Source organism: Artemia franciscana, chromosome 11 (assembly GCF_032884065.1).
Source record: "Artemia franciscana chromosome 11, ASM3288406v1, whole genome shotgun sequence".
Classification (NCBI taxonomy): domain Eukaryota; kingdom Metazoa; phylum Arthropoda; class Branchiopoda; order Anostraca; family Artemiidae; genus Artemia; species Artemia franciscana.
In genome coordinates, this window is record NC_088873.1 from 15,815,584 (window position 1) to 15,830,794 (window position 15,211).

Below are 15,211 nucleotides of genomic sequence, written 5' to 3' on the forward strand. Positions count from 1 at the left end.
AAAGTAACAAGCGATATCAAAATTTGAAAAGTGCAGACATTAGTCGATATTAAACAGTTCGTGGTAACGAACTGTAGTAAGGAGCGACCCGGCTCAATAGTAAACGAAACCCTAAAAAACAGACTTTTGATACTAAAAGATACATCAAAAGAATCGGATTTTTATGCTGATTTTAAATATATAAGTTTCATTAAATTTAGTCTTTGTCATCAAAAGTTACAAGCCTGAGGAATTTGCCTTATTTCGGAAAATAGGGGGAAACACCCCCTAAAAGTCATAGAATCTTAACGAAAATCACTTCATCGCATTCAACGTATCAGATAACCCTACAGCGAAAATTTCAAGCTCCTATCTACAAAAATGTGGAATTTCGTATTTTTTTGCCAGAAGACAGATCACGGGTGCGTGTTTATTTGTTTTTTGTTTTTTTTTTTCCTTTTTCACAGGGGTCATCGTATCGACCAAATGGTCCTAGAATGTCGCAAGAGGGCCCATTCTAACTGAAATGAAAAGTTCTAGTGCCCTTTTTAAGTGACCGAAAAAATTGGAGGGCACCTAGGCCCCCTCCCACGCTCCTTTTTTTCCAAAAGTCAACGGATCAAAATTTTGAGATAGCCATTTTGTTCCGCATAGTCGAAAACCATAATAACTATGTCTTTGGGGATGACTTACTCCCCCACAGTCCCTGGGGGAGGGGCTGCAAGTTACAAAGTTTGACCAGTGTTTACACACAGTAATGGTTATTGGGAACTGTACAGACGTTTTCAGGGGGATTTTGTTGGTTTGGGAGTGGGGTTGAGGGGAGGGAGCTATGTGGGAGGATCTTTTCTTGGAGGAATATATCATGGGGGAAGAGAAATTCAATGAAAAGGGCGCGGGATTTTCTAGCATTACTGTAAAAGAAACAATGAAAAAATAAACATGAAAAAGTTTTTTTCAACTGAAACTAAGGAGTAGCATTGAAACTTAAAACGAACAGATATTATTAAGCATATGAGGGGTTCTAAAAATGCTTTAGCATAAAGAGCGAGGTATTTAGGAGGAGATAAATACCTCGTTCTTTATGTTAAACTATTTTTAGTAATTTCAACTATTAATTCTACGGCCTTTCTGATTCAGGGTTATTCTTATAGAATTGGACAAAACTTAAAATTTAGTGTAAAGAGCGAGGTAACAACGAGGGAACAAAACCCCTCATATACATTATAAAAACATAAGAGAATAATAGTTTGTTACGTAAGTTATTTCTTAAGTTACGTATATTTTTACTGATAAAAACGTTCTTTAAAAATATGCAAATTTATTTTAATAATTTATGTGCGGAGAGCCAAAATCAAACATGCATTAATTCAAAAACGTTCGGAAATTAAATTAAAAAAACAAGTTTTTTTAATTGAAAGTAAGGAGCGACATTAAAACTTAAAACGAACAGAAATTATTCCGTATGTGAAATGGGTTGTCCCCTCCGCAATCCCTCGCTCTTTACGCTAAAGTTTCACTCTTTGCCACAATTCTACGTTTTAAAACAATTAAAAACTTTAACGTAAAGAGCGAGGGATTGCGGAGGGGACAACCCATTTCACATACAGAGTAATTTCTGTTCGTTTTAAGTATGTCGCTCCTTACTTTCAGTTAAAAAAAACAAGTTTTTTTTTATTTATATGAGAAGGCAGCAGTTACACTTCCTCAGCTTGGCTCAGCTCAGCTTTGCTTCCTGAGGCGCAACACATTCCCATTCTTTCTCCATTAAATTTCAAGGCTTTGCTATAGGTACAAATTTTAGACATGTTCGTTACCACGAACTGTTTGATTTCAAAAGATATTGTAAGGAATAGTATAATTGGTAAATATCCGTAATTTCCAACTAATCAATAGTCTGAAAAGAATCACATGATATTATAAAATGGTCACCTGAAGCGATTATATGCCCATTAAACGGAGTCTGTAGGTTGTGATCCTCAAAAAAGATTATATTCTTCTTCTTTTTTATTCCTGATGCATGAAGGCAAGTGGGTGTTTTACTCTTTAAAGAGATTGCCTACAGGCACCATTTTCCACTTGAAGACGGCGCATTTATTCATAGTAGTACATCCTGTTTGTTTACCAGCTGAGGGACTGAGTTGAAACTTTCAGGATCTTATTGTGGAGGGGGGAAGGTGGCTTAGAATTTAATATATGGGGGAAGGGGGCAAAATATTTTCTCCAATTCTCACAAAAGAGTATACACTACGGATTTTTTCGTTTATACATGTCGTTCGACAGGTTCTTTGACTAATAAACAATAAAGGAAAAAAAAATATAACGTACTAAACCCTTGTTCGTAAGTATCACTTTCTTGTTTACTCTTTCCCCTAACATCTTCATTCTCAGTGTTAGATACATTATTATTGCCAGTTTCCTTGCCAACAACGCTATTTGGTTCTGATTTGGTTCCAATATAGGAATTTGACGCTCCAGATTTCGTTCCTGATAAATTCCCGTTTACACTCTCCTTCAATGGAATGCTTTCCAAGTTCTGTGAGGGTTTTGAAGGAACTCGATGGAAGTCGGGGCGAACGTTTTCATCCACAACTACTTGTTCAAATGTTACAGTATCAGCTTTTCTAATCTTATTGAAGAATTTCTTCATTTCAATCACAGTTTCGATAAAGAAACACAAACGAGTTTGATACACTAAACAACTGTGTTAAAACGTTATTTTGAAAAATTAAACAACTGAAATGTCTACTTCAGAGAACTAATTTAAAGTGTACCATAATTCTTTAATCTTAAGATAAGGAGTCGTAAAAAACACCTTAGATAAGAAACGACTTTAGTTAAAAACAAGTTGCTTTATACTTATCTTACAATATGGTCAAATAAGAATTCCATTGAACACTGTTTTAAAACTATTGGCAAATATGAATAAAACATTTTGTAATGTTTTCAAACATTACCGTCTTTCAAACAGTAAGATGTACGGAAATATTGTTCTATCATGCTTTCTAAGGCGAAAATGAGAGAAAGTTCGAGATGGATAGGAAATGTTTTGCGGATGAAGGATGACAGAGTGCCAATGATCGTCCTTTTCATCCATCCATCTTGGGCCTAACGAAAAGCAGTTGTTGTCCCTGAATGAAATGGGAAGAGGTGGCAAAAAGTGATTTCAGAAAAATGGGAACTTTGTGTTGGAGAACGAGCGTGAGTAGCTGTGTTGGCCTCAAGCGGCTTAGTGCAGTTTAACTGTGCATAGAAAAAATATTACTGAAAAATAAAAAAGATTACAAAATGCGCTAGAGTTTTTCCCGAATGTAGAAAAGCCTCTGTTGTACACTTTTAGAGACGTCTTTAAGGAAATAATGGCTTAATTATGTATACATCAAAGCATTCGTTCTAATGAAACTCCTTTTCATGTATCTACTTGTTTATACTTATAACAGGACCGGACGTTTTCTGCCTCACCTGGTATATGAAATTCAGACATTACATGGGAAATTATTTGGCTTTAGGCTCACCCAGACTCACGGATACTTTTCAAGCATCAGGCCTTCCTTAGACACTTGAATTCCCCTGTTATTATTGGTGCGCTCCTATATTAGTACATTTTCCTTCATTCGATCCCTCCCTAAACGAATTCATGTCTTCTTTCTAATTTGATCGTTGGAAACCAAGTGATTATTTTTACTCAACTGAGCTTTTAAATAGTTCGTGGTAATGAGCTGTAATAAGGAGCAACCCGGCTCAATAGTAACCAAAACTCTAAAAAATGGAATTTTGATACCAATAGCTACATCAAAAGAATCGCATTTTAATGCTGATTTTAAATATATAAATTTATACAAGTTTAGTCTTACCCATCAAAAGTTACGAGCCTGAGAAAATTTGCGTTATTTTAGAAAATAGGGGGAAAACCCCCCTAAAACCATGGGAAAACCATCAGATCCAGCGTATCAGAGAACCCTACTGTAGAAGTTTCAAGCTCCTATCTACAAAAATATGGAATTTTGTATTTTTGGCCAGAAGGCTGATCACAGATGCGAGTTTTTTTTTTTTTTTTTTTTTTTTTTTTCCAGGGGTGATCGTATCGACCCAGTTGTCCTAGAATGCTGCGAGTGGGAAATGAAAAGTTCTAGTGCCCTTTTCAAGTGACCAAAAGAATTGGAGGGCACCTAGGCCCCCTCCCACGCTAATTATTTTCCCAAAGTCAACGTCTCAAAATTCTGAGATAGCCATTTTATTCAGCGTAGTCGAAAAACCTTATAACTATGTCTTTGGGGACGACTTGCTTCCCCACAGTCCCCGTGGGAGGGGCTACAAGTTACAAACTTTGACCATTGCTTCCATATAGTAATGGTTATTGGGAAGTGTACAGGCGTTTTCAGGAGGATTTTTCGGTTGGGGGGAGGGGTTGAGAAGAGGGGGATTTGCTGGGGGAACTTTCCATCGAGGAATTTGACATGGGGAAAGAAAATTTCCATAAAGCGAGCGCAGGATTTACTAGTATTATTTAAAAAAAAAAACAATGAAAAAATAAATATGAAAAAGTTTTTTTCAGCTGGAAGTAAGGAGCAGCATTAAAACTTAAAACGAACAGAAATTATTACCCATATGAGGGGCTCACCTCCTCCTAATACCTCGATCTTTACGCTAAAGTATTTTTAGTAATGTCAACTATTTATTCTACGGCTTTTTGGGGTTCAGGGGTCATTCTTAATGAATTGGGACAAAATTTAAGATTTAGTATAAAGAGAGAGGTACTGATTAGGGGACGAACCCTCTCATATATGTAATAAAAACATGAGAATAAAAATTTCTTTACGTAAGCTAATTTATAAGTTACATATATCTTTTACTAATATAAAGATTCGTAAAAAATTAAAAGTTCTAGTTGCCTTTTTAATTAACCAAAAGATTGGAGGGCAACTAGGCTTCCTCCCCCGCTCTTTCTTTCTCAAAATCATTCGGTCAAAATTATGAGAAAACCATTTAGCCAAAAAAAATAAATAAATTCAAATTTCGTTTCAATTATTCCTCTGTGGAGAGCCAAAATCAAAACATGCATTGATTCAAAAACGTTCAGAAACTAAATAAAAAAAACAAGTTTTTCAACTGAAAGTAAGGAGCGATATTAAAACTTAAAACGAACAGAAATTACTTCGTATATGAAAGGGGCTCCTTCCTCGTTAACGCCCCGCTCTTTGCGCTAAAGTTTTTTACTGTTTTAAAAAGAAGAGTTGAGAGAAAGAGTCGAACTTTAGCGTAAAGAGCGGGGCGTTGATGAGGAAGCAGCCCCTTTCAAATACGAAGTAATTTCTGTTCGTTTTAAGTTTTAATGTCGCTCCTTAATTTCAGTTGAAAAAACTTGTTTTTTTGTTTTTTTATTTATTTCAAAAACTACATAAGCAATAGCAGAGTCCATAAAATTCTATGGGGAGCTTTCCCATCAAAGTCATCTATTGATTCCTCTGTTCAGCAGTTGCATTAAACCAAGGGTTTGGGCTGGGTAAAAGAAAAGTTGCGTGTTGGGAACTAAGTTCACATCTCGCACAGCGAAATAAAATTGTAACTGAAAAAATAAAATTGCAGTTAACATGCATATAAGCTTTTTGTGAAAATTTCCTAGATTTTAATAGATCCTTCCTACTATTGAAGTCATAATGCAACGTTTCCTGCTTCCTGCCTGGCAATTTTTCTGCAATGTCCTGGCAATCGAGCTACAGCTCTATTCTCATTGTTTATACTTTTTAAGTCTTCTCATCCATGTCGAAAAATGTTAATGACATCATTTCTTTTTATCTGAAAAAAAAATTCTTAGGCAAGTCCCTAGATTATTAATTAGTTCTATGTTATGTTTTGGGTTCAAATCCAACCTTTAAGTTAACAAGGACTATCCACAGAAAGGGGCAGAAGATTACTTTTTTGCTTACCTTATAATAATTCCTGCTTAGGCCTACTCGCCTGATAAAACGTAGCTTTTGTTATAAAATAGAAATAAGACAAGAAAAAACAATTTTGTAAGTAGTAACTGATGAAAAATAAGGCTCCCCACAAAATATACCCCCCCGGCACAAACAGCTACAGAACTATTTATTTTCAAAAGCCTCATAATCCGGGAGAACAAAACAAAGACGGTTAAACACGAGAAAAATATAAAAAAGGGAAAATTGCAAAAACCTCAATTATTTGTAAAGGGGGATAACGGACCAGAAGCCTCCTTCATGCAAACGTGCCAACTCAAACAAAATCGAGTCATAAAATTCAACCTAAAACAACCAAAACACCGGAAAAATAAATCCTACGAAATTGAATATTCTGCTGTTTGTCAATGTAGAAAACAACTGATCCTGAATACAGAGCTTACTTTTGATGGCAGTCGGATGATGAACTGTCCCATTCGAAACTAAAAGACCTTTTGTTACTTCCGATGACCACTTTGACCTATCGACTGCAGTTTTCCTGACTATCGTTTACTACGCCCAATTCTCCAGAATTTTCCTCTGGGTTTCGAATCTTTCTTGAATTCCTGCCAAATATTGTTTTCTCTGTCATCCAAGATTTCATTTAAAAGAGGATGTTGTTTCGCGGAAAGGGACGTTTGAACATATTGTCCCTCTGGTACGACGTGTAACCAAGGAGCTTGATGTAATATATTTCAGCATGCAGCAATAGTTCTCCTAATTGACCGCAAGAAGACTTTATTGTCCATCTGGATTAACTCTATAAAAATTCAACAAAAACTTAAGATTAATTCGTAAAAAGCTTGAGATTTCAAGGGGGAGAGCCCAAAGGCCCCGTCCCTGTGCACATGGTTTTAAAGATCTACAGCGCGGTGTTTTAACTAAGCAGTCACGTACGTAATTGAAAATTACTTCGATAAACCACATCTCAGAGGAGGGGGAGGAGCTCATAAAAACTAATAAAAGCAAATTATGTAAAAAATAAATGACAGTATTATGAAAGAAAACAAACTCATAATGAGGTATTTTGGGTGGTAAGAAAGGAGGCAAGTGGCTCAAGCCTTATTTTTCAGTCATCTTCCAAACGAGGGGCCCCTGCACAAAATTTGAATTTTTCAACTCTTAGTCAAGTTACCCTACCACTAGGTTGCCACCCCTTGTGATCTATCACTATTTCTAGTGATTTTTTATATTGCTTAAGAAAAAATCACTAACGTAGCACATAAATCAATAGGTTATTGTAAAAAGCACTAAATAAACTAAAAAATCACTAAAGTTTAGTTATTTAATTTGACCGGCAGCCCGGTAAAAAAACAACAACAATTTTTTCAATAAAACTAAATAGCGAGATGAAAACTTTTGGCAGAAGTCAAACTTTGGCATGACAATTTTTGAAACCGGAAATCATGCTGACTGTTCATGTCTATATCGTTCCAGTTTCTTCTGTCAGGGGTCGCTCCTTACTTGCCACTCAAATTATAATAAACATTAGACAAAAACCTCAATCGTTCTTTTTTCATCCTTCTAGTGTATTTTTTATGGTGCACTAATCATTTAACTAATCTGTAAACGCGTAATGAAGCTCCTTTGATCTCTACGTTAATAGCCCTTTTCAACGGTTTTTTTTTAATTTCTATACCTCAATTGTGTATTCGAATGAATGCTCTTTGAAATTTATTATTTATAATTTTAAAACAGATATCCCAGGAAACTTTCGGGAATAAATTTTTTTAAGAACCCTAGGCGAAATCCTTTTTACTAATTTGTAGCTTAGCATTTCTGCGGCTTTTATATACGTATTTCATACGAGTTCTTACATATTCTTTCCTACATATCCCAAGCCTAAACATGTCAACCTCAACAAATCCCCAAAGATTAAACTTCAGTGAGTTTTCGACAATTCCTGAATTCTAAAAAAACAAGAGCTAAGAGCTCATATGGCACTTGTGAAGAGGTCGGAAGAGCCAAGAGCTCATATGGCATGAGCTCTAGCAAAATTCTAAGAATCAATAGATTGATTAAAATCAGAGGCTTAATGCTAGTCGGGATTTAAAATAAGAGCTCTGAGACACGAGGTCCTTCTAAATTTCAAAATTCATTAAGATCCGATCACCCATTCGAAAGCTAAAAATACCTCATTTTTCTAATTTGTCCTCTCCCTTCAGCCCCCCAGATGGTCGAATCGGGGAAAACGATTGTTATCAAGTCAGTTTGTGCAGGTCCCTGACACCTTTAACAAGTTTCATCGTCCTAGCACGTCCAGAAGCACCAAACTCGCCAAAGCACTGGACCCCCTTAACTCTCCCTAAGAGAGCGGATCCAACCCGGTTACTTCAATCACATATCTACGACATGTGCTTATTCTTCCCACCAAGTTTCATCCTGATCTCTCCACTCTAAGCGTTTTCCAAGATTTCCGGTTTCCTCCTCCAACTCTCCCCAAAGTCATAAGATCTGGTTGGAATTTAAATTTAGAGCTCTGACGCACGGGATCCTTCTAAATATCAAATTTCATTAACATATGATCACCCGTTCGTAAGTTAAAAATACCTCATTTTTTCTAATTTTTCCGAATTAACCGCCCCTCCACACCCCTCCCCCTCCGAAATGTTCGAATCGGGGAGGAGACTATTTTTAATGTAATTTGGTCTGGTCCCTGATACGCCTGCCAATTTCCATCGTCCTAGCTTATCTGGAAGTGCCCAAACTAGCGAAACCGTGACCGACAGACAGACCGACAGAAATAGCGATCACTATATGTAACTGGGTAAATACCAAGAGCCATTAAAAACAGTTCGAGCCAGTTCAAATTCGTATTACGATTGCTGTTAAAACCATTAGCTCAGGCATATACACAGGGGGATGGGGCTCGGGGGTTTCCGGGCACAACTTATTCAAATTATAAAATAATAATTCGGTTTTATTATTCCCCTTCCGGAGAAATTATTGTGTATGTGCCTGTACTAGCCAATTTTTTCGGGGGGGGGAGGAGGTAGTAAAACTATCATAATTTACAATGGAAGTGATAGGGAGACCAAGTAAGGCGATTAACAGCCATAATAACATCGCAGTAAAACATCCAAAACAAATGTACGTGTTTTCTGTATATTACAGACAATGCGACGGTGCCGTCTATTTCGGGAAGGAGGGTGCCTGAACCTCCCCTATATTTCACCTCCTGTTATCTTTTGAAAAGCGTCTGGGGGAATTTTCACTGAAAAAAAGCCTTCTTGATGTTTTCGTTGGAAAAATTTGAAAATAAAACCGACAAATATACCCTCTAGATGTTGAAAAAGACGTTTTGAACCTACAAATCTTCGCGAATTGACAACACGGCAATGGAATCCAGATATTTCTGATAGCTTCCTTTATCCTTTTAAATTTGTCCTTCCCTTTCCTGCAATTAAATGGAGGACAAACAATTTACTAAAGCTTTGAAAAACAAAACAATAGTAAAAAATTAAATACAGCGTGCATCTTGAAAAGTTGCTCACGCCCATCCAATTAATACCATTTCTGGTGCTTGTTCATACACCCAGCCCCATGAGTTGGCCAATAACTTAAGATAATCGTCGGGTTTTTCGACATGAGATTTGCGGCTGATAAGTGCCTAGCTGAGTGATGGAATCTTTTCGTAAGAAAAATAGGAAAAACTTATCACGATATTGTAAGCTAATGACAAGCTACGAATATAAGTTGCCAAAAGCAGAACCTTAACTACACACTAAAAAAAAGAATAATAACAAAGCGGAAAGCCACATATTGCATTGTGTTAAATTGTAATCTGCTTGCATTTTCAGTTTGAAACATAAATTTTTTAATGGGCAGTTAGCTTTGTAATTTTTGACTTTATTTATGTTACAGCTACTAAATTAATCAATTTTACAACTTGCAAAGGCCTCATTTCCAACAACAACAAAAGCAAAAAAAAACAAAAAAAAACAACAACAAATGTTTTGACATGGGTGGCGTCAAAAACAATAACGAAAGCTCTTAAGATCTTAAATGATGGCTCTCAAGAAACAAATCTTGAACGCCGCCTAGTGATTCGGTGCAGCTCTAATTCTGCCCATGCTTGGTGAATTCACTGTCAATCGCTATACTGCTCGTGGTGCTAGTTTTACAGGTTGTTCCTTTAAAATTCAACTGATTAGATTTGGGCTTACGGCCTCTGTATGGATTAAATTTTATAGCCTGCCCATGACACGCCACTTTTATAGTTAGTTCATGTGACAAAAGACAAACAATATCTTCGACAGAAAGTTCTTTTGTATTTATCTGTCATGAAGCATAAATTTAATTCGGCAAATTTAACAATTGTAGATGAAATTGAATAAGTAAGTACAGGAAGTAATCCAAACTAATGAGGCTGATATCATCTAGGGTCTATTCTCTGCAGTCAAGTGGTACTCTATAACGCCTAGCCAAGTGGATCGCGCACTGGATTTGGAGTCCTTTGACCGCAGGGTGAAGGTTCGATTCCTGGCGTGGTCAGTTATTTGGTATAAAAAGGGGATCGGTGGCGTGACTGTAAGCTCAGCCAGAGTCGACCTGGCATTAAACAGGTACCTGGAAAAATCTGGGGAATGTAAGCAGGAAGGGTGTGTGAAAGCACAGGGTGTCTGGCCAGTAGTGGTGACATTGTGGAGGATCTAAAAATATACCTTTAACCTCATATGCATATACCATAAACCTCATTAGCATCATATTCCTGTCAAAATATTATTAATATATATTCGACCTTCACTGAATAGGAAAAACGACCAATTATTATTATATTAATATTCAGTAATCCCATGACAATTAAATGAATAAAAAAAATATTTGGGTTGAAACAAACTGGTCTTACGACACGCGCTTGGGTAAACTAAACCAGACTTTTTTTTACCTGTTTTTTTATAATACGAAACGAATGTGAATGAATCAAAAAGTGACAAATCTGCTATCCCTTTTATTCTTATGAAAAGCGCTTGGGTAAACCAGGGAACTTATCATTTTAGAGTAAACTTATGGTCATCCGTATCCAAGCCTCCAAGGGGCCCCCAATACCCCTCCCCATCTTTTGCTCCCTTTTTTGGGTTTAGTGTTTGTTGGGACTTAAGCGATGATACGACAGCCCTATGAGGGACATGATGGAATAAAGCCAATTGAAAAGTATTCATTAGTATTGAGGTATGCATAAAGTCAAAATTAATAAAGTTTTATATATTTTACGCGATGTTGCGACAGCCCTATGAGGGAAATGATACAGTAAAGCCTTTTGAAAAGTATTGCTTAGTATTGGGGATATGCATAGAGCTAAAATTAACAAAGTTTTATATCTTTTAAACGATGATACGACAGCCCTATGAGGGAAATGATACAATAAAGCCTTTTGAAAAGTATTTTTTAATATGGGGTATTCATAAAGTCGAAATTAATAAAGTCGTATATATTTCAAGCGATGATACGACAGTCCTATGAGGGAAATGATATGATACAGCCTTTTAAAAAGTTTTGCTTAGTATTGGGGTGTGCATAAAGTCGAAATTGGGGTAAAGCATAAATTCGAAATGAATAAAATCGTATATATTTTAAGCGATGACGCGACAGCCCTATGAGGGAAATGATATAATAAAGCCTTTTGAAACATATTGCTTAGTATTGGTGATAGGCATAAGGCTGAAATCATTAAGGTTTTATATCTTTTAAGCGATGATACGATAGCCCTATGAGGGAATGATACAATAAAGCCTTTTGAAAATTATTGTTTAATATGGGGTATGGATAAAGTCGAAATTAATAAATTCGTACATATTTCAAGCGATGATACAACAACTCTATGAGGGAAGTGATATGATACAGCCTTTTTTAAAGTATTGCTTAGTATTGGGGTGTGCATAAAGTCATACATATTTTGAGCGATGATACGATACCCGTATGAGAGAAATGATACAATATCACCTTTTGAAAAGCATTGCTTAGCATTGGTTTATGCATAAAGTCCAAATTAATAGTCGTATATATTTTAAGCGATTATACGACAGCCCTATAAGGGAAAAGATACAATAAATCCTTTAAAATAAATGCCCACCCCAGATTTTCCAGGGGGCCAAAGCTTCCACCAAAAAGAGTCCTTTGCCGGCCATAATAATAAAACTATTTGCTATTAAACATTGTAAACTCTGAAAGCAGGTTAGATACATAATCTAATTCCTCTAAGTTGATAGACTAAAATAGGTCAGTTCCTGGCCTATCATTTCTTGATGGAATCGTTCCTTGTTATCTTCCAATAGCACTACATATAAGCAATTACGCGAGCGACGAAATCGCTGTCTCAGCAACTCCATACCGTCGCCTTCGACTTGGTTATTTCTCGATCACGCACCCTGATTCCGGCCACAAGAATCAAACTCACCGACCTGCGTTCAGATGCTTCAATTGTATCGCTCTTCAAGAAGGCTAAAGAGTTCGCAACAGAACTCGAAATTGAAGTACCTGCTGTGAATGGACCCGCGACTAGACCCTCCTGTGTTGGTCAGAACGGACGACCTTGAAGAATTCAAAATATCACCAAGCATCGGAAATAATTTGTGACATCTTTTACGCTAGGAAAGAATTTCATCGAATCTGGAAATTGGACTACTACTTTGGCGGATGAAATGAAGCAGGAATACTTCAAAACTTTTGACCGTCTATTAGCTGAATTTGACAGAAGGTTCACAGATAACTTGCCAGTGCTGAGTACGCTCGAAGCCTTGGATCCAAGCTCAACCAAGTTTATGGACACAGAGCTGCTCAAGCTTATCTTTTCTCTTTACGGCGAGCTGGATATCGACAGCATTCTTTTCGAATCTCAAGCTGGTATTGCCAAGCGTTTCTTGCTCAATGAGGAGAAAAATTCGGAAAACTTCCTAGACATTGTCGACCATCTTCAGGCATTACCAGTGGCTTACTCAGAAGTAATTAAAGTACTTCGTATTGCTGCCACACTTCCTGAGACAACAGCGAGCAATGAGTGTTTGTTTTCTAGCCGAGAAATAGTGAAAAACTACCTGAAATAGTGAAAAACTCAGTCACCTCCTTTTGATATTTGCAGAGAAGAATTTAGTAAAAAATTTGGACTACAACCAGCTTGTTGACGATTTTGCAAAGATGAAAGCTCGGTGGTTCCCCTTGTTACCTTGAATGTTGTTATGTTGTTTTTTTTCTTGTTATGTTTTTCCTTTTTGTAAATATATTTGATCTGGAAGATTTCTGCTGAAGGGGCCCTGAGATTTTGGTTATAACCCTCAGCATAACAATGAAGGTCACTTTCACGGACGTATTGTTTACTTAAATAAGAAAGTTTCTCGCTAAGGAATGCCAGCCTGTAGTCTGGTTGAATTTTCCACTTTCAGTTTAATCACTTAACCTCATTGATTGTATTCTTCGTTGTTATAATTAATCTTAGAGGTCAGTGTGGCTGAGTTCCACATTTGGTTACAGTACATTTCCAAGTAACACACGGGTGCTGAAAATGCATTTTTACTTAGAATATTCGATCAATGTGCTGCCAAAACCCAGATTTTTCTTACGCGACACAAAGTGAATCGGGGGGGGGGGCAGATGGAGTTCATGCCCACCCCAAGATTTGGCCCAAATGGCGCCTCTGAGTATTGGGGTATACAAAAGGTCGAAATTAGTAAAATCGCATACATTTTAAGCGATGGTACGACAGTCCTATGAGGGAAATGATATAATAAGCTTTTTGAAAGTATTGCTTAGTATTGGTATATGCATAAAGTCAAAAATAATACAGTCGTATATATTCTGAGCGAAGATACCACAACCATATGAGGGAAATGATACAATGAAGCTCTTTAAAAAGTGTCGTTTAGTATTAGGGTATGCATGAAGTCGAAATAAATAAAGTCGTAAATATTTTAAGTGGTTATACAACACTCCAACATTCCCTTAAAACAAAACCAATTGCAAAACAAATTCTTGCTTTAAGCGGACAATTTCTTAAAATATATAAGACTTTATGAATTTTGCCATTATGCATATTCCAATACTAAGCAACACTTTTCAAAAGGCTTTAATGTGTCATTCCCTCTTAGGCCTGTTATATCATCGCTTCAGACATATACGAGTTTTTTAATTTTGATTTTATGCATACCCAAATACTAAGCAATATTTTCATTAGGCTTGATTGTATCATATCTCTAATAGGGCTCTCGTATTACCGCTTAAAATATATACGTCTTTATTAATTTCTACTTTATGTATGCCCCAATACTAAGCAATACTTTTCAAAATTCTAAGTCTCAAGAAATTCTAAGTTACTAAAAAAACCCGAGTCCCAAAATTCCAAGTCCCAAAGAGAATCGAAGTCCAAAAAATACCATGCAATACTTTAAAAAAATGTAAGTCCAAAAGAGGGTAAAAGTTGAAGGAGGGGTATTGGGGGTCCCTCAGAGGTTGGGACATGGACGACCATAAGTTCCATCTAAAAAAAAGGTCCAAGCAATTGATTCATTGGTGACATAAGTTCGCTGGTTTACCTTACCAGGCCATGGTTTAATTTACCAGGCGCGTGTCATAAAAAAAGGAATAGCAGATTTGTTGCTTTTTGATTGATTAAAATTCGCTTTGTATTATAAAATGCGTCCGATTTACTTTACCCAAGCGCGTGTCATAAGAAAAAAGAATGGCAGATTTGTCGCTTTTTGATCCATTAACATTCGGTTCGTATCATTAAAAATGCGTCAGGTTAACTTTACCCAAGCGTGTGTCATAAGCCCAGTTTCATTTAATCCAAATAAAAAATTTATCCATATAATCGTCATGGGATTATTGAATATTAAGTATAATGATAACTGGTCATTCCTCTTAATCAGTGAAGGTCGAATAGATGTTGATCATGTCCTGACAGGAATATGTTGCTAATGAGGTCAATGCTTTATGCAAATGAGGTCTAGGGTATATTTTTAGAGCCTCAGGCGGTTAGCTCTGGCTCCACAATGCCACCACTACTCTGGTCTTGAAAGGCCTTGAGACGGAGATCAGCACCACCAGTTTAGACTTCAAGGGTCTAGTGCCGTGTCCTTTACCTTTACCTTTTTTTACTCAATAACGCTCGAGAATACCTGATTCGGCTGTCAAAAGACTTATAGAAAAAACTTTTAAAAAACACATAAAAAATTGTTTAAGTTCATTTTTTGATACGTTCTTTGAGTCAGATAAACATTCTGGGGGAAATTCAAACCCCCTAAGCCCCCCAGATACGGCCTTGGATCTCTCGTCCACTCTTT

At 36.6% G+C, this 15,211-nt stretch overlaps 1 protein-coding gene across 6 annotated transcripts in view; it reads right to left on the reverse strand.

Moving 5' to 3' along the window:
- The window catches only part of LOC136032875 (cAMP-dependent protein kinase type II regulatory subunit-like), a 137,722-nt gene that overhangs the window by 92,886 nt on the left and 29,625 nt on the right, over positions 1-15,211 (reverse strand). Inside the window, exon 1 of one of the 6 annotated variants that reach the window (XM_065713294.1) lies at positions 2,308-2,746. The exons of the other annotated variants lie outside the window; for them this stretch is intronic. Coding sequence (XP_065569366.1) covers positions 2,308-2,629 — 322 coding nt within the window. The 5' untranslated portion in view covers positions 2,630-2,746. Of the gene's footprint in view, positions 1-2,307; positions 2,747-15,211 lie in introns of those variants that run through there. 6 annotated transcript variants of the gene reach the window in all.